Source organism: Microtus oregoni, unplaced genomic scaffold (genome assembly GCF_018167655.1).
Source record: "Microtus oregoni isolate MIOR12 unplaced genomic scaffold, Mior012 000012F_ref0000307, whole genome shotgun sequence".
Lineage (NCBI taxonomy): Eukaryota > Metazoa > Chordata > Mammalia > Rodentia > Cricetidae > Microtus > Microtus oregoni.
Genome location: NW_024543071.1, coordinates 20,753,148 through 20,778,126, shown reverse-complemented (window position 1 = coordinate 20,778,126; position 24,979 = coordinate 20,753,148). Strand labels below are relative to the sequence as shown.

Sequence of the window (24,979 nt, the reverse complement as noted above, 5' to 3'; positions counted from 1 at the left end):
CATTCCCTTTGGCTGAAAAATGAGGATGGAGAACAATCTACACTGAGTATTGACTTCTGCTTCATTGTGTAAAACATCTTACTGGTCTTACCCTGGCTAGTCTCTTGGCAGGGGAGGAATTTCTAGTCTCATCTTAGCAATGAGAGAAGCTGAGGGTGAAAACCTGTATAACTTCGCCACGGTTACAGAGATGTGAGTGGCAGAGCCAGGACTTCCTGAATCTAAAGCCCTCAAGGCTGTCTCTCTTAGTAAACTCAGGGAATGGAGTAATACAATCAAATCCAACCACATCAGATTCATGTCTGCATTCTTGAGACTTGGTCTGGCCACTCCTTTTGTGTTGAAGGAAATGGAAAACAGGGTTGAGGAGCCTTGAGGCAGAGTTTGCCATCACTCATGAATGGAAGCTCTCCTCCTATCCCCTGGTGTCTCCTGTCAGCCAGACAAGGGGATGTGGCTGGCCACGTTATCCTCAGCTGCCAAGGAAAACTCATGGTCTGTTTTCATCCATACTTAGCTATAAGGCTCGCAAGACCTTCTGGAATCTGTTTTTGGTAGCATTTCCCAAACTGTGTTCCATAGAAAACAGAAAGGTTTCCAGGTCACCTAAATTTAGAGAACACTTGGGCCAAATAAGCAGATGAAGTTTTGTCTCTGAGAGAGTTCCACGGCCACAAACATGCCAACAACAGCTCATCTCCCCCAGGGGTCGGGGCCTAAATATAGTGGTTTTCTGACTCATTTCCACTACACTAGTTTTTTGGTTTTGTTTTTTAGAACACCTTGCAGGATGAACATTCCGAGGAACACACTCAGATAAATGCTAGCTAGCATCCTGTAGACATTCTCTTTAGGGAATGCCATAGTAAAATGGGCCAAGTTCTATTCCTAGACACTGGTTCTGATTGCTTCCACAAAAGGCTGGGTCAGAACATGCTGCAATCTAATCAAGCAGAGCACCGAGTCAGGCAAGAGGTAGCTTCAGACACCAAGTTGCTGGGTTTGAACGCTGGCTCTATAACCTCTCAAGTGGGCTAAGCTCCTTCATATTGGTTCCCTAATTTTGGAAGTGGGAATGATAGCACTCACCCCACAGGACACAGGCCTTTTTCACGAGAGCCGAATGAGTTAATATAGGCAGTGTAACAGTGCCTGGCATCGAGTCTACACTTTATTATTTTCATTTCTGTCTTAGTTGTTTCTCCCAACTCTTTGCCCTAAGCCAACAGTATTTTCAAAGCGCAGCGAAGAAGACAAACATGGCAGGACTTACTTCAGTGTCTGTGCTTTAAAGTCGAACTTGGCTCGGGCAGGTCTCATCTAAACACAAGAAACAATGCGGCGTTAAAAGTTGTGAAAGTGGAACAATGAAAAGGAGACATGTTCACGAGGTTCTAGGAAGCAAAGCAGAGAAACCCAATCTAACCAGTTCATTTCGGTTTAGAAATCTGGACCAAATCGCAGCACCTGACCTCATCAGAATGACAGACGGATGTTTAGTCAGCTGCGTCATGCATGAAAATTCCCCTTCAAGAAGGCCACACTTAGGTAAGAGATGGTTTGCAAAGCCCCTCAGGCATGCTGTCAGCCAGCAGGCTTCAGACAACCCTTTCCTACTGTCTTCTCCTTGTGGGTCAGCTCCTGTTTGCCTAGTGTAAGCTACGAATTGAAAGCAGACCAAACTCTTATCACTTATCACGACATCTGCTATTCCACATGCCCCTACGGTCTGTGACATCATTCGAAAAGCCAGCTAGGGGAACCCTGACTCTATCTCTACATCCTGGAACTCCACCCTGGCTGTGGCAACCCCTTTCTCCTAGACACTCGAGCCTGGAAAGCCAGACCTAGCCGTCTCCACGTTCTCATTAAGTTTGTCAGCAGTCACGCCTGCGTCTGCATGCCCTCAGTGGAGAACCCTGTTGCTCTGGGTCTGACCTCTGGTTCCCACAGACACAGAGCTTCCTTTGATTTTTACCTTCTCCTCACTCTAATCTACTGTCACCCAGGAGCACAAATAACATTCTTCAAATTCTTCCTCACATGGGGTGGGGTGGGGGTGTTGCTTTGATGTTGGCTTGGGCTCTGGACTGTGGAGCAGATCAAATCTCTATCTCTAACCTGGGTGGAGGCTTGTGGGTCACAACCCCCTCACACTTAAATGTCTCTCTGCGTCATAGTCTCCTGTGCACGTGCTAAGCCTCAGTCTCGAATTCTTTGGCCCCATCTCCAAAGAATTTATCTGCTTGCAAATCTTTCTCCTCTGCCCTTAAACATTCTTTAAAAAGGGACGTGTGAAATTGCTAGAATCATGTGCACAAGCTATTTCTACAGGCGTAGCTCTGACCTTGTCAGCAGCTGTGGCCTCTGTCTAAGGGAACAGCAAGAAGGAAAGGAATGGTAGGCCCTCTACCAGTCTGGAAGACAAGGGCAGAGGAGAAGGGGGAAGTAGAGCCCTTGAGGTGAGAAAAGGCACCTAAAAGCATCATTGGGCTATTCTAGTTGCTGTCCTTTGGTCATATGTCCTACATTTTCAGGCTTCTCGAGTTGGCTTTCACAGAGATCTTCTAGGGTTCATATTGCACCACAGGAGTTTCTGTGTCTTTACTGGCGCCCAGGCTGGCCTTGAGCTTTGGATCATCTTCCCTCGTCCTCCCAAGCTGAGATCACAGGCACGTGTTGAGACTGGTTCTCCATAGGAATTTTTCATCCTGTATTTTCATGCTCCTGTTCCCTTCTATCTGTATACATATGCATTAGGGGACAACCGAACAACCACCTGATAATCAAGAAAATATCATATAATCCTAATGCCTATATTTATGGCATACTTTAACAGTTGTAGGTAAACATGAGCAGAATGGATGTGAGAATAAGACCCGAAGACCAAACTGTAAGAATAAAAACTTCATAGAAATCACAATGAAAAAGGTGTCGGGAGAGAGATGGCTCACCCATGACATCCAGCTAGTGGCCGTGTGAGCATTATAAAATGTTTAAGACAGCAGCACATAGCCGTTGTTTGGATAACTTTGAACTCTGATTTTCCTAACTCCATATCCCAGGTGCTGGGATTAAGGTATGTGCCACCTTACCTGCCTGACATAATGATGTATGAAGGTGATTTCTGCATAAGACAGGAATTGTGTTGTTTCTGCTCTACACGGAGAGAGTGCTATACAGAATTAGCAGCTGCTGACTCTGCCATCTACAGGGCACAGGGCAAGCATTTGCTGATGTCACTGTCTCAACTGTCCATCAACTAAAGGACAGTGATTCTTTAAACGTGGACCTTAATACATCAAAGCACCATACCACTTGCAAATTCTTAGACCCCACCCCAGATCAAAACATCAGTGGTGGGATGCAGGAGTCTGCATTTTGGTTTCTGCATTTAGCAGTTCTCACACGATTTGGGAAATACCACTTGGGAGGGGATTCAGGTCCAGCAAGAAGAGTGCGCCTGCCTGTCACAGCTCCTCCAGTTGAGCCGCCCTGGCAAGCCCATGTATCCCTACGGCAGTTCTGTGGCTCCTTCCTCACACACAGGCAGGCCTGCTCTTGGGTCCAAATCGTCAGCAGAGCCTTCGGAGCAGGGCTGTGCTGAGAAGGATTCCTCACACCAAGCGCCACGAGGCTGCCTGTCACTCACAAGTGAACAGAGACTCGCCACCATTTGCTTCCTCTACATTTCTTCTTTTTCTCCATACTTTAGAATCTACCTTGTCCCCCAAATTTCCTTCAAGTCAGATTCTCTCTCTTTTTTCCTTTATCACTTCTTCCCAGGATCCTTTCATTTCTTAAAAAAAAAAAATAAGCTAACGATGCCCATTACTGGAAAGACAGAAACGTCAGTTATACCAAAAGGTAATAAAACTAGGTCTAGTGTCACTTTCTCTGGACCCACTAAGCTCAACCCATACACTTTTTGGAGAAGACCTGAGCCTCAGCGGGACCACATAAGGTTATACAGCAGGGCATAAACTCCCATTCAAGAAGCAGCCGTTGATCTACCACACTGGCCTTGTGAGAAGCAAGACCTGGGTAAAATCACTACACTCTTGCTTCTCATTCCTGGCATAGTATTAAACTCCTGAAGTCTAAGCTTAGAAATGAGAAACTTAAGGTGGCAGATGAAGTGTCTCTTTGCAGGGCTCTTATCACCTCCACGGTTTATCCTTGCTGCAGAAGTCAGAGTTCCAAACTTCAGTGCAATCCTTCAGCACCACTGAGCAATCGGTACTGCTCTCTGAGTTTTCAGCAGCAATGTCACTAAGTTTGTTGCCAATGCTATAAAAGGTCATTAGGGAACTTTAATCAGGAAAGCTTCATTAACCATCTCTTTACAGAAGACTCTTGGGTTGTTCATACCCGAGCTTCTGAGACACATGGCCAAAGGGACACAGCTTCTAAGCAGAACACAATGCAACATGGTACCACGGTCAAATGCAAGATGGAGAGAACTGGACTCATGAGGCAGCCAATGCTCTAAGCATGCAGCAGGAGTGTGCACCAGCAGATCCCAGTCCCACAGCCAGGCATGCTTAACATATAGGGCACAGGACATAGTGGGGCTCATTCATGTCTATTCACCAGCCACAAGAGAGCCAAAGCAAGGCTAGGGAAGCCAGGATGACAGACGCTGTTTGGAGAACTAAATAGGCCTATGGAGAGCAATGCCAAAGGAAGGCAAATATTGCTTTGGGTCAAGCAGCAGTTGGCGGCGACCAGAACAGACCTCTAACCCAGATTTCCTTTTTGCAGTATCATCTATATTGAGGAGGTCCCCAAAGCGCTCATTAGTGATAAACTGATGATGCGTCGGGATGACACCCGTGTGGCGTCGAGCTGCAATATCGGCCTCTTCTTGCTCACGCTTAAGTCGTCTCTGGTCCGCTAAAAGTTTCTGCCATGAAATTGTATAAAATGGGCAGTAAATTATCTAGTCCAGCTTAATGGGAAAATAGCCATAGAAGCAACAAAGGAATAAGGTATGGGTGAATAGGGAGAAGACATTAAGGGTCGGTGCCAAAAGGATTCATGACTATAACTTTTATGTTCCCTTGGTAATTATCTACTGTGTATTTTGTAGGAAGGAGAGAGTACTTCCCAGAAGAAAGTGGGGACATTGGGATATGGGGACAAGTGATTCTATATTCTATAGTGTCTGACTATCCTTGGGCTCAGCCCAAAGCCTGCGCCTTCTGGCAACGAAGGCCAGGTGACCCAAGGGTACATATATAGCCTAGGCACTATTATCATGTTGAGTAGGTAGCTGCCATCTCTATCTGCCTTAGGCAATTATACAGTCATACAGTGTTTCTAAGACTGTTATTTTCCCTTAACTATACCAGGCCTCTCAGGCTATGGGTCTGGACTATCCAGTAATTAGGTTATTTTTTGCTTCTTTTATCAGTTACACTATCATCTTCTGCACATAGCTGCGCCACCCCTTTCACGGAATGTGGCACCTCTTCTCCTAGGTCAGCCACCTCTTCCCCTGGGCGTAAGCTTCAGGAGGCCTCAGGATATACAGAGAAGGTTCTCCATGTGGCTGACGGGGAGTCTTGTTACTGTCTCACTGGCTTGTTTCTACACTAGGTGAAATGAAGTTGAGTTTCAGGAATGCTGTAGACACAGTAGAGAAAACAATGGCATCTGGGGTTAGAAGAAAACAGATACCCCTACTAAGGAAATAAAGGTTGGGAGGGAGAGTTGGGGGAGGGGTATGGGATGAATTAGAGTAGAGGGAGTGGGGGAGGGATTTGATTCAAACATTTGTATATTTGCATGAAATTCTCAAATAGTAAATAATAAAAGTATTTTTAAAAGAAATAACCATCTATTTTTCTTCAAGACTTTTTCAAATAATCCATGTTGCTTTTCACCAAATACCATTCATGGCCTATTCCAATGGCCCAATAGAAAAGAATGTTAATGCCTTTTCTTATACCACTGCAATTTTCATTCCTGGATTAATACTCCTTGTGGGAAAGTATTTATTAGAACCAGTACTTCTTAACATGCTCAGTTAGACATAAGTCTTCGTCCAGCAAACAATGAAATGACTCATGTGACATTCAGCTCCAAAAGATAATGGCCCAGTGTTCCTCTGGGATCTACAAAAACAACTCAGCAAATGGCTATGGGTCATCCAGCACTCCAAAAACTATCATAAAGAGTAAGCAAGATGACAGCGTGGTTTGCAAAGCATGGTGTCATAGAAAAAGTGCTGTTATAGGAAGGCAGGGCTTTAGTTCCTGGCTAAGTACTTTCCAGGTGTCCCTGTTCAAGCCACACCCTTGTTGAATAAAACAAGAGGGTTGGCTTGAAGGACCTTCAAGAACAGATAAGTTCTCCTTTTCTGAAAGGCTGTTATCATCAGTATCAACCATAACAGATTTGCATAAAAGGGTGCAGACTAACACCCTCCTGACTGTTTCTACAGCAGTGGATTAGACATGCTCAAGGCCGTGTTCAAGAGCCCTGGTGCTTTGGCTGGTGGGTCATTATCTGTGGGGCAAATATCAAAGGGAAAAGGTTTAAACCAGGTACTTAAACCCGACTCAGGAAATCCACCAGGTCTGTGGTTCAACTACATGAGCCCATGTCCATGAAGAAAGACAAACCATTTCAAGATCTGTCCATCAACATCTCCAAGGATGCAAACCTCTCACGTTGAGTGTGCAGCTTTCAAGGGATTAAACCAAGTCAGGAAACTATGCCTCTTAGTAAGACTCACCCACCGAACCTTCCACATTGAATACTAACGTTTTATTACTAAAATAGATTTTTAACTTTCCTCTCATGGCATGAGAACTTTGTCTCGCTGATAGAACAAGTACAGAAAAGCCTGGAAAGGAACCTGCTCTAAGTCCTGACAGATACTCATCATTTATGAGTCTTAGATGTGGTAATTTAAACAATTCTAGGCACCAAACACCTCCCCTGGCTTCTGAGAGATAAGCACAGAGTCTACAGGAGAGACATGTTGGTTTTACACCACCCAACAGCAACGGTTATCATCAGAGCCCTCAAAGTCAGCCTTGCCTTAAACCCTTAAGGAAACTCCACCTAAACTCTGGGACCACTCAAGCCGGACTGACAGAGAAAAGGGGGATGGGAACAGATGTGATATTTGAACACCATCCTGCACCGCTAGCAGTTCAGAGTATCCACGCATCTCTTAACAAAAGGCAGGAAAGTGGACACTGGACTTATCTAATCTACGAGACTCCCTTTTCCTTGGGATGTGCAGCCGGAACAAGTATATTGTAAGGCTTTATCACAGCAGAAGTGAAGATGCTGCCCTCTCAGGCGATCTACGGGATGGCTTTTTCATTCACTCCCAGGACAGCTCTATTCCAGGCCCTGAAAGTCATCCCACACGGAGACATTTCAGTGGACCCAAGGAAACGTCCAGACTCTGACAGTCTCGTGTGGAGCTTGCCAGCACTAAACTAACATCTCCTTTCTGCGGTAAAGCCAGCAGAATTACAAGCAACTTCTTCAAATTGCTTCTAAAGTGTAATGTGGTCAGTACTGCCATTCTATTTTTCCGATGGCAATCCTCTCCCATTTGAGGTATGCTCTGTGCTGATTCTGAGTACCCGAGAAACAGAAGGGTGGATTTCCTTAAATAACAACACGGGGTGTATTGTTTGGGGGAAGGATGAGAAACCTGAGCTCTCGCTTCTAAGCCTCCAAGGCATTAAGTACAATACAGGCCACGTCATCTACCTGCAACAGACTGGAGGGAGGTGGCACTTAGAAGCCAGTGGCCATAGTGGACAGTCGGTCCTGCTGTCCGGGAGAGCAGACTACAGAAGAATGAATGGAGCCCTTATCTTAAAGCCACCACTGCTCTTGGTCAATGCACCATAACCTTTCTGACAGATGTCTAGAAAGTTCAGTTCCTTCACTTTTCTTTTACCCCCAAACAAGAGCAAAAAGGTTAAGATAGGAGAATTACCTCTTTATCATCATGCCGTCTCCGGATAAATTCTTCCGCAGACTCCAAGTAATCAGCTGGTATAAAATGTCTTGGTGACTCTGAATCTTCAAAACAATAGAGCAGAGTTAAAACGGGCCAAGGTTTGGTGGGAAGCCAGGTTTTTTCTATTATTAAGGTCAAGTTTATAAACATTGTTGAAAAAACACTTAATGACAAATTCTGAAGAAAAAACCCTAAGCCCCAACCCCACCGGCTTTTTTGATTTACTTACAAACCAGTTTAATACAAAGACAACTCACCAGAAGGCCAAAGGTGAGCAAAGAAAGGGACATTCTCTTAAGCGTCCCCACAAAGAGGCGTGCAGGCTCTAACAGGGACAGACCATACACTCACACACATGGGGCCACGGAGAGAGGCTGCCTCTCAAAAAACCACAGGGAGACTGGGGATTGATGCCAACAGGGGTTTGAGAGTTCAAATGAACCCAGTTCTTGGATATAAGCTAAACGGCCAATTTTTCTTTCGAAACAGTTTGGTGGTTAGTCTAAATGAAGTGGGGGGTTTGTTTTTTAAAGAAGTGCAGCCACTACAAGCCATGGTTAATTGCCAAGCAAAACAAACAGAAGCAAAAGACAAGGCAAAAGATGAGCATTGAGGGCACACAGAGGGAGGGACAGAGCAAGCCAAGTGGAGACAGGGGAGGTGAGACCGGTCAAACACACAAAATGCCACCTCCATGGGCCGCTGCCAGTTCCCTTTGTGGATTGTTGTTCCTGTCCATGCCATGGTCTGAGTAGGGCACGGGGTTCCCGTTATTAACGGCCCCTGTGCAATCCTCCAGGCCTGCAGATCTGTCCAGAGAGGGCTCTGAGTTGTGGCTAAGCCTTGCCATGGTGTGTCGGGAAGATAGGCGGGTGGGGACCATGGGTTTCCCCTCAGAGTGGGGCTGGTCTTGAGGGCCCTGACTGGGGACATCTGCCTTCTGGCTGGCAGGGGGGCCTGAGGAGTCATTGGGGGGAGGCTGTCTGGGGTGGTGTTGCAGGGGCTTTTTCAACCGAAAAGGGAGGGGGCTCATCAGGTAGATGTTTCTGAGGAGACTGTTCCTGTCGCCCCTGGAATCGGAGCGCCAGTCTGGCTGCCTGGAGGACTGCTGCTGCTCGTGCTTCCGGATCGTGGTGAAGCGGGTGTACGAGGCCGGGCAGGTGCCCTTGCACTTGTTGAGGCGATGCTTGGGGAAGTCTCCATGGACACTGCCCCCGCTGCCCTCCCTGCTGTCATTAGAAACATTGGAACAGTGGTCTAGCTCATCTGAACAGATAGAAAGGGGCTCAGAAGGCTCAAGGCTCCTGAAGCTCAAGGCATGGTCCGCCATATTGCTACACGTGGGGGATGCATAGACCCCTCCAGAGTTCATCCCATCCATCTCTCTTGGACGGAGCTTGGTAGACTCGAGGAGGGACTCGGCTGAACGAGCTGAAGTCAGGCCGCTTCTAGACAGCACGGGTGTGGGGGACTTGCTGAGCCTGCCAGAGAAGTCCAGGGATGGCATGGACCGGGACCGCTGAATGAGTTGCTCAAAGGCTGTGATACGGGAAGACACAGTGTGCTTGGGGATATGCTCTGAGCCTTCCTGGCTAGCACCCAGCTCACCCCTGGCTAATGCCAGGCTGCTCCTTTCAAAGTGGGAGGCGAGATCCCGCACACTTGAGGAGGAGATGGAGCCTAAGGAGAGGCCAGCTCGATTGATCTGGTGCATGTCCCGGTAGAACATGGAGAAGTGCAGTCCGGCCTTTCTGGAAAGAGGGCAGGGCCTCCTGGCGCTGGTGCCGTACTCCTGGAGGCTCATGGTGCTACTGGACCTGCTGTCGTAATCCCGCCGCGAGCGCATCAGCAGGTTCTCGATGCTCCCCCCAACTCGGAGTGGGAGGCCTCTTTTGGGATCATTCAAAGAAACACAAAGGTTCTCACAGCTCTGAGCCTTCTCTGAGGGCAACAGGACACTCTTCTGTTCCTGCAAGAGAGCGCTGGGAGCAGAGAGCCTGGGTTTGAATTTAGAAGGAAGGATCTCCGAAATGCAGGCTTTCGCAGCCGACAGGGGTTTCTTGGGCTTACACCCAGGGCCTAAGGCATTGCTAGTGTGAAACGTTCGGCTATGGACTGATGATGAAGAAATCATGTGAGCATTCCCGCCTTTACGATCCACTGGTAAGCATGCAGAATAAAATAAACACACCCATTAGGTTAAAGCTGAAAGCTGCCTTAAAGAAGAAGAAAAAAAAAAGGGAGAGGAAAAAAAAAGGAGAGGTAACATGCTCATTTGTCATAAGGGCTTTAAAAAGTCTCCAGTTGATGTCCAGAAGCAAAATAATTTGTGCTGCAAAGCAGGTGCGAAGATGCAACGAAAGAAATGGCTACCCCACGAGTTAAGGAAGGCTAAAGCTCGGCTAACTCTAGGAAAACAGTATTAGAACAACAAAAAAGAGAGAGATGTTTCAGAGAGAACAAGGTTGGGGTTGGTGGTGGGGACCGTTAATACCAGAAAGAAAAATGGCCGGCAAGGAAATAGGTGAGGGGGCACAAGAAGACTCCAAGGCCTGGACGTGGACCTGAACAGGCAGAGCTGTCCCCTGCTGCTGGAGGTCCATCCGCTGCCAACACTCAGGTGACAGGCATGTAGGAGACAGACGCCTGCAGTCTTCAGCCTATCCGTTACCTTTAGTGGAAGCTGAGCTGGAGGGTCGTTTGAGCCCACTCAGGCCCTGAAGAGGGATGTCGCCACCTTCCAAGACACTTTTATAAATCTGCCTCTCGTTCTCCAAGCTAGCAAGAACCCCGGGGGTCCCATCTGATTCTCTCTTCACTGCATGGAAGTTGGAAGAATATATACTACAAACAAAGTCATTTTAAAAGAGAAAAGGAGAGGGAGGAAAAACATATAAAGTTAGTTTGTTCAGCATTCTTCTAGAAAGCCCCTTTGTCACCAGCTGAGAAGAAAGCTAATCTTTCTGGCTTCCTCCTCAGGCCCTGGGCTTTCTCAGGGCTTGTTCATTTAGACATAGATTTCTGTGGACAGGTAGGCCACCATGGCTTGGGAGCACAGGAACACTACCTAAGCAACAAAGCTCCCGAAGTTGTAATGTCTACATTTGTCTAAATTATAAATAAGGAGCCGAGGGGTGGTGATGCACACCTTTAATCCCAGCACTCAGGAGGCAGAGGCAGGTGGATCTCTAAGTTTGAGGCCAGCCTAGTCTACGAGAGCTAGTTCTAGGACAGGCTCCAAAGCTATACAGAGAAACCCTGTCTCAGACCCTTCCCCATCCCCCCAAAAAAGAATAAAAGAAATAAATAAGGGTTGTGATTCCAGTACCTGGGAGACTGGGGCACGAGGAGTTTAAGTTTGGGGCCAACCTGATCTACACAGTGAGATCCTATCTTAAAAAAATGGGGGTGGATAGGATAACAAGGAGCCAAGTGGCCAGACACAAGATGGTACATCCAGGGATGTGAGCAGAGGATGCAGAGGCCAGAGGTATGGCCAGCACATTCAAGCCCATGGCCCAGATCATGTTTTTCTAGGTTACCTTGCATGAGAGCTTTGGCTGACAGAACCATCAAAATCACCAGCTAAAGGAAGACAGCCCTAGCATTCTGTGGCCTCGGGGAAATGAACAACCGAGCCAAGTCAGAACCTGGAACTCTAGGTGCCCTTATCACAGCTAGAGTTTTGGTTTGAGATTTTGGCTCAGGTGATCTGGTCTCAGCCTCATAGTGGCATAAACCACCACACCCAATATCAGAGCCACATCTTGCATTCATTTCCTTCAAAGCTGTTGTCAGAACCTGACACCGTTTCTCATCTACACACCATTGCCCACTTATTTGCTTCATTTGTTATTTTTAAAGTATAAACTTTATTCTGATTATATATATATATATATATATATATATATATATATATATATGTGAATGCTTTGCCCACAAGTATGCATGTACCACATATATGTCCGGTATCTACACAGGTTAAAAGAAGGCACTGGACACCTAAGAACTACAGTTATATTTGGTTGTGAGCCATCATGTGGGTGCTGAGGACTGAACTTGGATCCTCTACAAGCCCTACAAGTGGTCTTAACTGCTGAGCCATCATTCCAACCTCTGATTCATTTATGTGTTTAAAGGTCTATTTATTTTTATTTTATGTGTATGAGTGTGTGCCTGCGTGTGCATATATGTGCACCACATGGCTGAAGTGCCCAGAGAATGCAGAAGAAGGCATCAGATCCCCTGGAGTTAAAGTCACAGACAATCGTGAGCTGCTAGAAACCAACCTGGTTCCCCTGCAAGACCAGTAAGAGCTCCCAAGCACTGAGCCATTTCTCTAGGCCTTCATTTATTTTTATCTTCTTTGAAATCTAGGTATTTTTCAAGTTATTACAAATTCTTTTTGGAATGAGGTGTGGTACAGGAAAAAAACCCCAAAGTATTTACTCACTGAGCTGCCTTTGCATATCTGCTTTTCCTGTGCTCTAACCTGCTGAAGCATTAACATGACACATATTTGGTCTCGTTCTACCTCTACTCCATATACCTCCTCATTCTTCCAGAAGAGAACAATGTCTTTCTCATAAAAGTATATAGGCTTCTGTTATATACTTTTGATCCTAATGAGATCATTTTCCTGTTATCATAAGATTTGTCAACTTTAAAGACCAACAGCCTCATGGAATTCATTCACTCTAATATTTTATTGTATTATCAGATATATAGAAAAGTTTAAAGAATGGGAAGAGTGGCCACTCATATCAATCCCACCGAGGTTCTCCAGGGAACATAGAAAGGTACTTACTAATCATATGTCTATCCATTTGTCTTTGTGTCTACCCACTGATGGAACTTTCCATAGTCCACAAACCCAGCCCTTCATTCAGCTTGAGTCCCAATAATTACAGATAACAATGGCAAAAAAAAGTATGACATAAAAGGCACACACACACACGCACACACACACACCTCTCTTCCTTTGGTTTTTAGATAAGGAAATGAAGCCCTGATAGATTAGATAGCCTGTCAAGGTAGGCAAGATCAGCAGATTGCAGAGCCAGAACCCTAGCTGGATGGAGGTTGCATTCTCTGATGGTGTCTTAGACTATTTCCATCTGGCCAATGAGGCAGTGCTTCACACACTGCCCGAGTCAAGGGTATCTGAGTTTCATTTTCATTATCACCAAGCATCATCTGCCAAGACTCCAGCCTGGGAACAAGTGGTACCCGAACGCAGGACTCAAGGAAGAGAGGAGCCCCGGAGATGCAGTGGTGCCTACACCTTACAGGCCCTAAGTGCCTCCAGCACGAGCATCAGCCCTCATAGCTGTTGCCACTAACTAGCCGTACCTCATGCTCACTGAAGGCTCAGAGCTTTACCACCATTGCAGAGGACCTGCCCGAGGCTACACGGGCTTCTTACTCCCTAGAGCCTGGATGAAGGGATTTTTTTTCCTATTATCTGAAATGGGGGGAAAAGACTGGAACCCCAAAGACAAGAAAATTAAGTCTCAAAGCTGAAAACCATGCGAACAAAGTAAGCACCAAGCGGTATTCTCGGTTCATCTCTCACGCGGATAAAAATGAAGCAAGCACCAAGCAATTCATCTCTCACTTGGGAGGAAACGCAAAATCAGGATGGGCTGACCTTTTCCTCAAGGCTTTGCCTTGTTTCCCACAGCCCCCTAGACCACACTGCCCATGAGGGCACCAGGTGAAGATTCTGAATGAATAAAAGGCTACATAGTTTCTAAGTGTAAAACTTGGCAAACTTGGGCTGAGGTATGTAAAACCATGAATTGAGATATTCTTCCTTTAAAAAAAAGTGATTTAGAGATGCTGACCCCTGGTATCTGTCATCACAGGTATCCCGCAAATCTGCCTGAAAGTACCACCCATACCTCAGAGAAAGGGGTTTGGCTTTCCTGGGCTCAGAGGTCAGCCTGAAGACACTGGCTCTGCCCATGTAGCTTCTGACCTATAGGGTTTGCAAAAAAAAAAAAAAAAAAACAAACCTCCACCCTTCCATCCCAAGATTATGATAAAAAAAATCATAGACTCCTGTTTAAAAAGGGGGACCCTAGGATGGGTCTATAGATCCTGCCTCCAGAAAGTACAAGTTCATCTAAAGCAGTTTTTTCACTTGATTGGGTTTCCTAATTAAAGATCAACACAACACCGTATTCAACTGCAAAACTATCCACATATCTGGTCCTTTGACTTTGTCAACCCCCAGCTAGGGGGACTTAGGGCTCTGATATGAGGGTCCTGTCCAGCCCGTGGTGCTGGAGAGTAGCTCGGACAACTTCTACCAGCCACCTTTTCGTTCTGAATGACCTCAGGCTCAGTCAGACCTCCTACCTACCTTTCCTTTCCTTTCTCACAGCTGCCTGACCTAGGGCCTCTACCTCAGCAGCCCTCGGTACTCCCCCACCCAGCCTGCCTTTCGGTGTCCCACTCATTTCTTCCTGCTTCTCACAGAATGACAAGCCAGCACTCGGGAAACCTCTGGGAATGCAGTTGCTACGGCCAAATGTTTTCTTTCTGATACCAAAGTTAACAAAAGAATGTTTTTCCCAGGTGCCCGAGGTACAACCGAGGCACCTTATTTAAGAGCAGTGTGTAAGGGTCTCAGGACATGTTTTTAAACACACCATCTTCAACGGCCTTCCTAATGTAGGGTCATTTGTTCCATTGCTCAAAAGAGGAAACTGAGGACCAGAGTGGTGCCTGCCTTTGCTTAAGGTCACAGAGTTGCTAGGACTTTGCTATATCCAAAAAGATGAGAGCTGAGAGAAGTCACGCTGGCCTGCAGGCTGAGTGAAGGAGCTACAGCCAGAGTAAGCAGCTACTGACATTAAACAAAACCAGGCAAGTTCGGAAGCTCAGCTCTGTCTGAGAAGCCGGTACTGAGTCAGATCTGGGTTCCGACTGAGAGAGCCGGGAGACAGGGCAGAGAACTGAGACTCTGGCTGAGATGCAGAGCTGGCCATGGGATTTAAAGAGGTTTCAACAGAAACACACTCACTGGAAGAATAAAGTGAGAGAGCAGAGTGACCACTCTGTGTCTCTTGCGTCACGTGCAGCGACCACTCTGCGTCAGCTGCGTCCACTCTGCGTCAGCTGCGTCCAGGTGCACTAACAGAGCGGTCTGGGGCAGTGGACAGGGTGTGAAAAGCCAGATTCCAACAAGGAATTCCAGCTGAGAAGTGCTGATGCTTAGGTTGTTTGAAAGCTTGCAAACAAGATGGTTTTCTTGGCTTCAGTTTCTTTCATTTGCTAAACTAACACTGATAGTGAGGTTGTCTAGCAAATCCACCAGCGAACCTGTAAGCCCTTCTTTCAGACTCCACGCTGACTGCCAGACACATCAGCTGGATGCTCTTGAGACATCTCCAGCCCAGCACATCCCACCCCATACCTGGCTTGTTCCACCACCTGCCCATACTCAAGCAGAAAGCCTAGGGAATCAGCCCCTTCCTCTCTTTCCTCCCCAAACCCTATCAGCCACCACGTCCAGCTTTCAAGCTAGCCTACATTAACCGCCTTCCTCTCTTCTACCAAGCTGTCGTTTCACTATCATTATCTATGATCCTGCTACATGAAACCCCTCCCAGCCTCCAGTCCCAACTCCCTGCAATCACTGTTGGTATTATCTCCAGGAAAGATGTGTGGCAACACAGCATGTGCTAATTTACTAAACAAGTACTTATCGAACACCTTCTACCTATCAGTCACTCTCCAAGGTGCAAGAGATAACAAAACTGACCAAAGTTTCTAGCCTAGGAGAGATGGCTTGGCAGTTACGAACACACCCTGCTCTTACAGAAGACAAGTTCAGCTCCCAGCACTTCAGCCTGCTCACAACTGCCTCTAACTCCAGCTCCAGGGGATCCAACACCCTCTTCTCATCTTCAAGAACACTGAACTCTGGTGCACATGCCCTCACACAGACATATGTACACATACATAATTTAAAAGAAAATAAACCTTAAATCCTTCTTGTTCAAAAACAACTGACAACTTCAGAAAGAATACCAGGCAATTGTGGTTAATGTAGTTTTGTGGGAGGCGGTCCATACAGTCTTCTAAGTCATTTATTTTTTGATTTTCATTATTGTTTTGTTCTCCCCCCCTGCCCCCCCCAGCTCTAAAAAGCCTTCCTTTGATCTCTTACCCTCTGCACAGTAAGAGGTGCCCACTCCCTTCTGGATCCCAGCATTACACCAGCCTCGCTGGATTCAAGTCACTGCTAAGCAATCTGTTTCCCATTACACAGTGAGCCCTGGCAGACTGTTGACTGCATTAATCTTCCTAAACCTGGTGCCATGTAGGCCTTCTAACAAATGCTGATGGAATGAATGATGCCAAACTCAAATACCTACACACAGAGAAGCTTCTAGTGTATGGCCAGGAACCGGGGAATCATCAGTGTTTTATACAGTTCTTTAGCGTGTGTTTTGCTTTCAGATTAAGGAAACTGCTCTCTCTGCTGGTTCAGAAAGAGCAGCTTTTCCTCGACTGCCACCTTCTGGCTAAATAGCGCAAAGAGTTTTTGGTTAAGCAAAGACAGTTTTAATAGGCTGAAAAGATAAGCAATGGTTAGATGAAAATTACAAACTTAAAGATCCAGAAACACTTGGGGAATAAAATATAAAGCCAGGCATATGCTATGACAGTAACTATAACAAAAGGAATTGGGGGAAAGGACTGGTCAGTTAGAATGCTGGGACATTGACTGACCATGAACACAAGATGGTTGACACTGTTCCCACCCCCCCGCCCCCCCGACCCCCTGCCCTGTCGCCGCCGCCATCATCATCATCATCATCATCATCATCATCATCACCATCATTTGCTTATTTGCTTGTCTTTTGAGTCAATGTTTCCCATTCCCCCAGGCTGGCTTTGAACTGTCAGTCATCTGGCGTGCTGCCGAATCCAGCTCTGTTAAAATTGTGAGATAACAAGTGCTCATGAACAAAATTCTGAATTTCAGTCTGCCCAAGAAAGTGTGGCTTTAAAACTAATTCTGTAGGCTCCACAAAGCTGCAAGCCTCTCCTCATCCCTTGGCAATGCTCCCCTCAACGTGTCACCCCAGTACCTCCATCAAGAGCTCCAGGTTCAGTGTGCAAACGGCCTGCCTCTGTGCTTAGCAAGCTGGGGTCCGGTAAATTGTGATTTATGGGCCCAATAAATGCATGCTTCCCTTTATTTCAGGTACCATGCTTGGGCTGGTTCCCCGCCAGCTCCAGATAGCTTACGTATTTGATCCAGTTTGTCCTACTAAGTATTTCAGATGAGCTACCCCCCACACACACCAAAACAAAAGTGAGGTCTTTGGAGACTTATTTCAGTAATATAAATAAGACTGGAAGCCTGGTGTGGTGTGGTGCACACTGTCAACCCCAGCACTCAGGAAGTAGAGGCAGGCAGATCTCTGTGAGTTTTGAGATCAGTCTGATCTACAAAGAGAGATCCAGGAAAGCCAAGGCTAAACAGTGAGACCTCATCAAAAGAAAAACGAGAGGGAGGCCAGGAGGGAGAAAGGGAGGAAGACTGGCTGGGATAACATCACATCAAGTATCATCACAAAGGCTCAGGGGGTCTGAGAAAAGGGGACTCTGTGAAGCACTTTAGATTCGCCACCTCTAATCCTGCTAGGCCAGTGCTGCAAAGAGTTGCTTACAATGAATTTAACAGCTCAAAATTCAGCTACATTCTTACCAAGTTAGAATCAGTACAGTTTAGATGAGGTTCTGCTATCAACATCTGGTCCAGAGCATCACTACTTCTCCTCTGGGCAGAACACTCCCACAGCAGCTGTGGAACTGTAGGCAGGACACGGTCCTAGAGCGCCCATTTCCTCACCAGGACACTGGAGACTGATGGTTACACCTGCTCCTGGGGTGCTCAGTGAACAGCAACGAAGTATGGGGAGACCTGTGTTCTTAGCCCTGACTGAGCACAGTAGTGATGTCCACTTTTAACCCTTATACACGTTATTCCTCTGCCGTTCTGTCTCTCATTTGTTATGCTCATTTTGTGGGGGTGAGGGAATCTCCCAGATAATCAAGGAACCATTCCAAAATTCCTACTGTGATAAGCAGCATAGTGCCAGCTGACCTAAGGAATTTACTGAGCTGGGCACTCAGTGCAGCAGGCTTCTCTGTCCGTTGTAGTTCAAGATGAGAGGCAGCGAGCAGGCCAGGCAGCACCATTAACTCCAGCCAACCCTGAAGCAAGGCGGGCAGAGAGTCCTGGTTAAAATGCTCACTGCAATCAAAACCAGCATCTCAATTCTTGGCAGGTCTACCTGGCACCCTGGAGGTGGAAGGCCTTGCCCTCAGGGGGTTTATAATCAGCAATTAGGAAAGTCTACACAAATAACTCAAGATAGCTGGCAGTGAAGGCGGAGGCCAGAAGCACTAATATAGCCTGGGCATAAGCAAGTTCAGTTAGTACGTGTTTACATAGCAGAAGAGTTTGCTATCTACTACAGATCTACTGGGGTAAGATAAGGGGAGCCCTGGAAATACTCAGCCAGGATAACAGCTGCATGGAAAAGCCCTGGGAAAAGCATGCTGGGAGAGGAGTTAGGTCTCTGATTATGTGAAGAATGGGATCGACCTGTAGGTGGAGACATGCCCTTGTCTGCTCCTATAAAGATGAATCCAATGGGGCTGGTCAGTGGCTTGGGTCATCTCTAGTTAGACAGGTTTATCTTACGATAATGTACTTTTCCTTTCCAGAATTCCCACCTCCACGTGCAGTCCTTGTGAATCTAGCCAGCACGAGGTTCAGCTAGATGTGCAAGTCTTTCTGAAGCCTGATGCAGAAAAATGTAACTATTTTTTTCTCCTTTTCTTTTTTTTTTTTTTCCCCCCCAGCTGCTGGCCAGAACTTAAGAATGCCTTTAAGCTCCCTAATTCACATTTTGGGCTTCCTTACTTTTTCAAAATCTCCCATACCGACCACGGGCTGCCTGCTGCCAGGTGACTGTCCTGTAAAGGCCTATCTCAAGCAAGGTGGCTTTTGTTCATTCTCCATCCTCTTCCTTCCTTCCAGGCAGCTAAGGGACTGACGCCTTGGGGTTCTCCTTTTCCATTCTAGTAAGATGTCCTCAAGCTTTTATGTATACCCATTCTTAAATTCTTGAATTAATAAAACTAAAAAACAAAAGGGGACCCCAATTTCCCACATATCATATGGTAGCTCTGTTGGGACACCCCAAGATTTCCATTTCTCTCCTGTCTTTCAATTAATTGTCGGAGAAAATAAAACCATTCCTGCACCCCTAGACAGTATCAGTTACTTCATGAAGAAGTGAATGAGAGGTACATGTTATTGTGCAGCCAAAATATTAAAAACTGACAGAAGGGGGAAAATCCATGTCCATATGAAAATCTAGGCTCTAGCTTTTCATCCTACAAGCCAGGACTGGCCATAGGACCTAATCCCACTATCTGCCCCTCTATCTTTATTCCAGGTCTGGTACATCCTAGCTACACGCCCTTCCCTCAAAGATCCACTAAGGGCAATTTTGACTCGAATGTAGACAAACAGGTCAATAAGACGGCTCAGCAGAGAGAAGCAACTGGTATGTAAGCCTGGTGACCCAGTTAGATTCCCAGAGTTCACAGTAAAAAGAGAAGTGACTCCAAAAGCTTGTCCTCTGACTTCCACAGCCACACCAACACACACACACACACACCCCACACACCCACACCCAAAGCCACACCCACACACACACACATGTACACGCACACACACCCACACCAACACAGCCACACACAGCCACAGCCACACCCTCACACCCCCCACATCCACATTCACACACACATACACGCATACCCTCAAACACACGTGAAATAAATAAAATTAAAATAAACATAGACAAATAATTTCACATTCCTGAGGTAAAGGTATCAACCTGGGGAAAAGCTAGTAGAAGGCAACATGAGTCATTGTAACAATAATTCCGAGAAAAAGAGAACAAAATAAAACTAATTTGAAAACTACAATACCATCAAACTACTGAATGACAAGGTCCAAAGCACAGGACTCCCACTGCCCTGAGCCCTTCTCAGGACCGAAGCCTTTGTTGCTTCCCACCAGACACCACCAGACAGACACAGATGAACACCGTGTCCAAACCACCAGGCTTTCTCACCCTGTCTAGCCCTGAAAACACCGAGTGGCTACTTACTATCCAGGAGGCTCTGAGGTAACGTCTGGAGTCGGGCTGACTGCTGAGCTCTGTAAAAGTCAAACAGAAAAAGGAATAATGTAAAAAGGAACCGTGATTTGGGTGGACTTACAGGTTGCAAAGCAAAGGAAAGGAGACAAGCCACTTCAGTTCGGTCAAGTAGATGGTGCCCCTGAGGGACAAGAGGCTTGGACACAAAGACTGGGGGGTGCCGGGCTCTCGTCTTTTGCCTCAAAGGAGATGAAGCCACCAACACAGATGGGCCTGGAGGTGGACTTCAGCTCACATTTATCCTCAGCCGCAACCCCAGGAAGCAGAAGCCCCTTCATCTGTGCCTCCCCAGTCCTCAGACACCCCGCCAAGTCCACCGTGGGTCCTTTCATGCACCCCAAATGCCACCACATCCAGGAGGGTCACACAACACTCTAGGTAGAGACTGCATTTTAAATGCATTTAAGATGATCACACCATGTTTACACAATCCATTTATGCCTGGAGACTGAGAAGTGTGAAGACGAGACACAGTTTCACAAAATCCAGTAACAGCACTGTCAGTATGGGTTGGGGGGATGCTTCATAAAACTACAGGCCACTAACAAAAGGAAGAAGTCAGCCAAGAGCTCCTAGAAAGTGAAAGCAACCGAATCTGTAATTTAGAGGTGCTTTGGTTGTATTGGAGAAAAAAAAAATGCCAAGGGTTCAATATATTTGTATGAAGTAAATCAATGGAGAAGCCAACATTCACAGCTATTCCTATTTAATAACGACTATCATCATCCTGTCTGCTAATAACCGTCTGAAGGAAAACAAACTGCCTGGAGAGAGACACTCAGAGAAAAGGAGGGTACAGAAAGGGGAGGAAGGGACTGTGGGTCAGAGGAGACTACAGGGAGGAGCGGTGGCTTCATTGGTGGTTCCTCACTCAAGTCTTCAGCTCCAGCCTGTCAGTCTGGGTCCTTTTCCCTTCGAGGCACTGCTGTGAGGTTTGCCTCTCCTCCCCCACAGCCATTACTTCCCAGAGCTCTGCTCATCCCCCTCCCCCATCATCCTCTAACCCTTCCGGCTATATTGATGCCACCTGTCCACCTCCTGCCACAAAGGGCCTACTTCTTGGCATTTGCCCCATTCGGGATTATACTTTCGAAGACCTTGTCAGTATGTCCATCATGAAAAACTTTGACATGGCCCTGTTAAGTCCTTCGGGGTCATTACCACCCCTCCCTGTCTTCTCCCTCCCCGATCCACATGTTTCTTCCCCACATGTCCTCAATAATGACATCCCTGCAGGACTCCGGTTCCTTTCCACAAACTCTAATACCCAGAAACCAAAGTCTATAAATTTCTACAACCCATTCCACGGACCTATCCTGGGGGTTTATCTTTTTTAACTTGTTTGTTTATTACTGTGTTGGGGAAGGTATGTGTGCCACGGTGCATTCACGGAGGCCAGGGAGCAACTCTCAGTTCTTTCCTTCCACCTGCTCCATCCAGTTTCAGGAAGGGGACCCAGTTGTCAAACTTAAGACAGCAAGCAACTGCACTCGTCATCTTGCTACTCAGAATTCCTTTTGATCTCTCTGAGCAGCTGGGTAGTTCTGTCTCTCTCCTCTTGCTCCATCATACAACCCGCCATCTCTCTGAACTGTCCTTCCTGTCCCTTGTCTTGTCAATGCCATCCAACATCTGAGTGGTAGCTGTTGGTCCCTACCTCTTTCAGTCTTTCACTTGCTGACTGGTGGACATCTTCACTGACTCCCAAGACCCCCCCCCCCCCCCCCACAGGCAACTCCGATAGGCCTTTTAAGCCCTTGCCTGCTTCCTAAGATCTAGTATTATAGTTCCTATCACCTTCTGGATATCTCTACCTGATCTCCAGCCAGCACCCCAGAAGCCAAATGCCTGAAGCCAACACCATAACGTTACCTCTGCATTGATTCTCTTTCTGGCTTCTTCAACATATTGATATCCGTACTTTACCAGCTTTCTGACCCAAACCCTAAGGTTATCCATCTCTTCCCTTTCCTCAGCTCACCATCCTCATGCCAGCTACACAAACTAGCCCACTGCAACTCCCTTGGCAGCCTCTCTCCATCTAGCCTTCCCTCCTCCCTCTCGGTGCCTCCACTGTGTGGACTCCTACCGCTGTCTACTTGGACCATTGCAGCTGCCTCCTCACTGAGCCTCTGACATTCCCATGTCCTGCCTTCAATTCGACTTCTAAGGGAATGGTGCTCTCACTCAAACACCTCTTTCGCTACATCAATGGTCTGAAGGAACCCCAACATCTCCTCAGTCACACACCTGAGTCTATAATCTTTCCCAAACCTGTCCAGTCCCCCCATTCCCACCAGAGATTTCTCATCTAGCTGGTTTGTGTATAGAGCCCCTGCAAGCATGCCTCACATATGTTCAAGACTAACAGCACCAAATAACCAATGGAAATGGTTTGTGGATACGTCAGACACCACGGTTTCCCTGGCAGGGTTTGTGCCCTCACAGAGGTAGCTATTGGCTATAGCTGTGCCCCCATCTCTGCATGAGTTGCAGGAGTTCCTTGTTACATTTGACTACTCTGAAAGCGTCTCTTGATTCACTTGGGCCAGCCTATTACTATAGACCTCTCACCCAGCATGTCAGTCATTGTTATTATTACCCACAGCCAGAACGCATCAGAGAACAAGCTGGATAATACTTCCTTGAATCTTCAACCCCACAGTAATTATACCAGGTCCCAGCTTCCACCGTATTAGAAACCCAGAATCCCACTCTATCTTCACCTCAATTACCTGCCTGTCTCAACTGAGTGTGTGACAGCTTAACTCTCTGCCTCTTACAGTTCTGATGGAGGAGAAGGGCCTAGCGACCACTGTCTTCTTCATCCACTGGTGTCTCAACGGACCCCAAGGAAGCAGCCATGACTGCCACAGCTCACTGGCTTCCCACTCTTTTACCCCAGACTCACAGGGAGGCCACCATCAAACAGTGGTTTCTCTGCCCCTTCCTGGGTTTGAGCCTCTAGCCTTCACCTGACTTTCGTGCCCAACTCCCTCGCACTGGTGTTCCGACTCTTCTCAACAATGCCTACATGTGGTACAGGTCCATTATCAACTGCACTTTTCCTCCTTCCTGGCCACTGCAGCAGTGTCTGTCTACGTTACTTTTTTTATAAATTTCTTCTAAAGCCATTATTTTCTCCTATGAATCTCTTCAATTTTGTCAGGGAACCTAAAGCCCACTTCAGCAAACATTCAGCTTCTCCCTACAAGTCTGTTTACCTTGGACTGGCTCTCTCCTTACCCCTTCCTACCTCTTAACACAGACATTTTATCACAGGCCCAGTTTCAAACGTGTGTTTCTGGGCTATTTGATATCTGGAGTGTGTTTTCTATTGGGAACTTGCTGACCTCCACAATGACAAACACCATTGCTATTTCTGTTGCCTTGAACCCAGTTACTGCTGCCGTGTCTCTCAAAATGACCTCTGAGGTTGGCATCTCCCAGGGCTACAAAGAGAAAAAAAAACTGCCCCCCCCCCCCAATAGCACTCTGGAAACGCAAAGAAGACAAAGGAAATCACTTTAAAAGGTCATCAAAGAAGTAGTCCGGGGCATGGTGAGTAGGGGAGAAGCCAAATTATCAGCTATCCTGTATTTGAAAAGCCCCTTTAAGGAAGATGCCAAGCTCTAAAGGAATCCAAACAAAAACTGACTCTGTGTGTGTGTATGTGTGTGTGTATTTGTGTGTGAGTGTGTGTGTATGAGTGTGCATATGTATGTGAGTGTGTTTGTGTGTATGTATGTGTGTGTGAGTGTGCATGTGTGTGTGTGAGTGTGTATGAGTGTGCATGTGTGTGAGTGTATGTTTGTGTGTATGTTTGAGTGTGTGTTTGTGTGTATGTGTGTGAGTGTGTGTATGAGTGTGCATGTGTGTGTGTTTGTGTGTATGTGTGTGAGTGTGTGTTTGTGTGTATGTGTATGAGTGTGCATGTGTGTGTGTGTTTGTGTGTATGTGTGTGAGTGTGTGTATGTGTGTGAGTGTGTGTGTGTATGTGTGAGTGTGTGTATGAGTGTGCATGTGTGTGTGTTTGTGTGTATGTGTGTGTTTGTGTGTATGTGAGTGTGTGTTTGTGTGTGTGAGTGTGTTTGTGTGTGAGAGTGTGTGCGTGTGAGTATGTGAACAGCATTCAGAAAGCCATGCATTTAAAGCTAGCAGCATCGCCCCCTATCATCTCCACAACATAAAGCCAAAGGACAGAGAACAAAGCAAAGCAGGGCTTGAAAAGGAACCGACATGGAGAGAAAAACTGGGAAATACCTGTGGCGAGTTTGCACTGGGTGACTTATTAACCGTCTCCACTTTGTCTAAATCTGCCTCTAACTCTGCTTGGCAGAAGTTGAGATCTTTTTCTAGATTAGTCTGGTTCAAGAAAGAAAAGATGAGAAAGAAGGTTTTAGTTTAGAGAAAAGGAAAAGGAATGGAAGGTTAAGTTTGAAAATGAGGTATGTTTCTTTTAAAGAGTCATATTTTAATAGGGTCACGAAGACCTAACGCAATCACAAGAGCTCACTAGAAATTAGTCTAAAGACGTGTAAACAGAGAAAGCAACATTAGGCATGTTCAGTGAAATCCCGAGTCTCAGAGCTTCGGACATCTATTCTACTTGGAATGAGAACTACAAATGCCACAAAAAACCTACCTGTGAGGAAAGGCCTGCTTCCTCTGTGTCAGAGTACAGCGACCATGACAAGGGTTGTTTAAAAAACCTCTAAAC

General features: G+C 46.5%; 1 protein-coding gene across 50 annotated transcripts in view; it reads right to left on the bottom strand.

Annotated features, from left to right (window-relative positions):
- Sorbs1 (sorbin and SH3 domain containing 1) overlaps positions 1 to 24,979 on the bottom strand; it is a 223,662-nt gene that overhangs the window by 24,283 nt on the left and 174,400 nt on the right. For 22 of the 50 annotated variants that reach the window (XM_041661075.1, XM_041661076.1, XM_041661077.1 and 19 more), the window contains 7 exons: positions 24,523 to 24,624; positions 20,209 to 20,258; positions 10,668 to 10,840; positions 8,687 to 10,156; positions 7,973 to 8,058; positions 4,739 to 4,906; positions 1,274 to 1,320 (listed from right to left, as the gene is read on the bottom strand). In XM_041661075.1, the coding sequence (XP_041517009.1) occupies positions 1,274 to 1,320; positions 4,739 to 4,906; positions 7,973 to 8,058; positions 8,687 to 10,156; positions 10,668 to 10,840; positions 20,209 to 20,258; positions 24,523 to 24,624 (2,096 nt within the window). The remainder of the gene's footprint in view (positions 1 to 1,273; positions 1,321 to 4,738; positions 4,907 to 7,972; positions 8,059 to 8,686; positions 10,157 to 10,667; positions 10,841 to 20,208; positions 20,259 to 24,522; positions 24,625 to 24,979) is intronic. The other 28 variants (XM_041661085.1, XM_041661088.1, XM_041661090.1 and 25 more) reach the window with 6 other exon arrangements.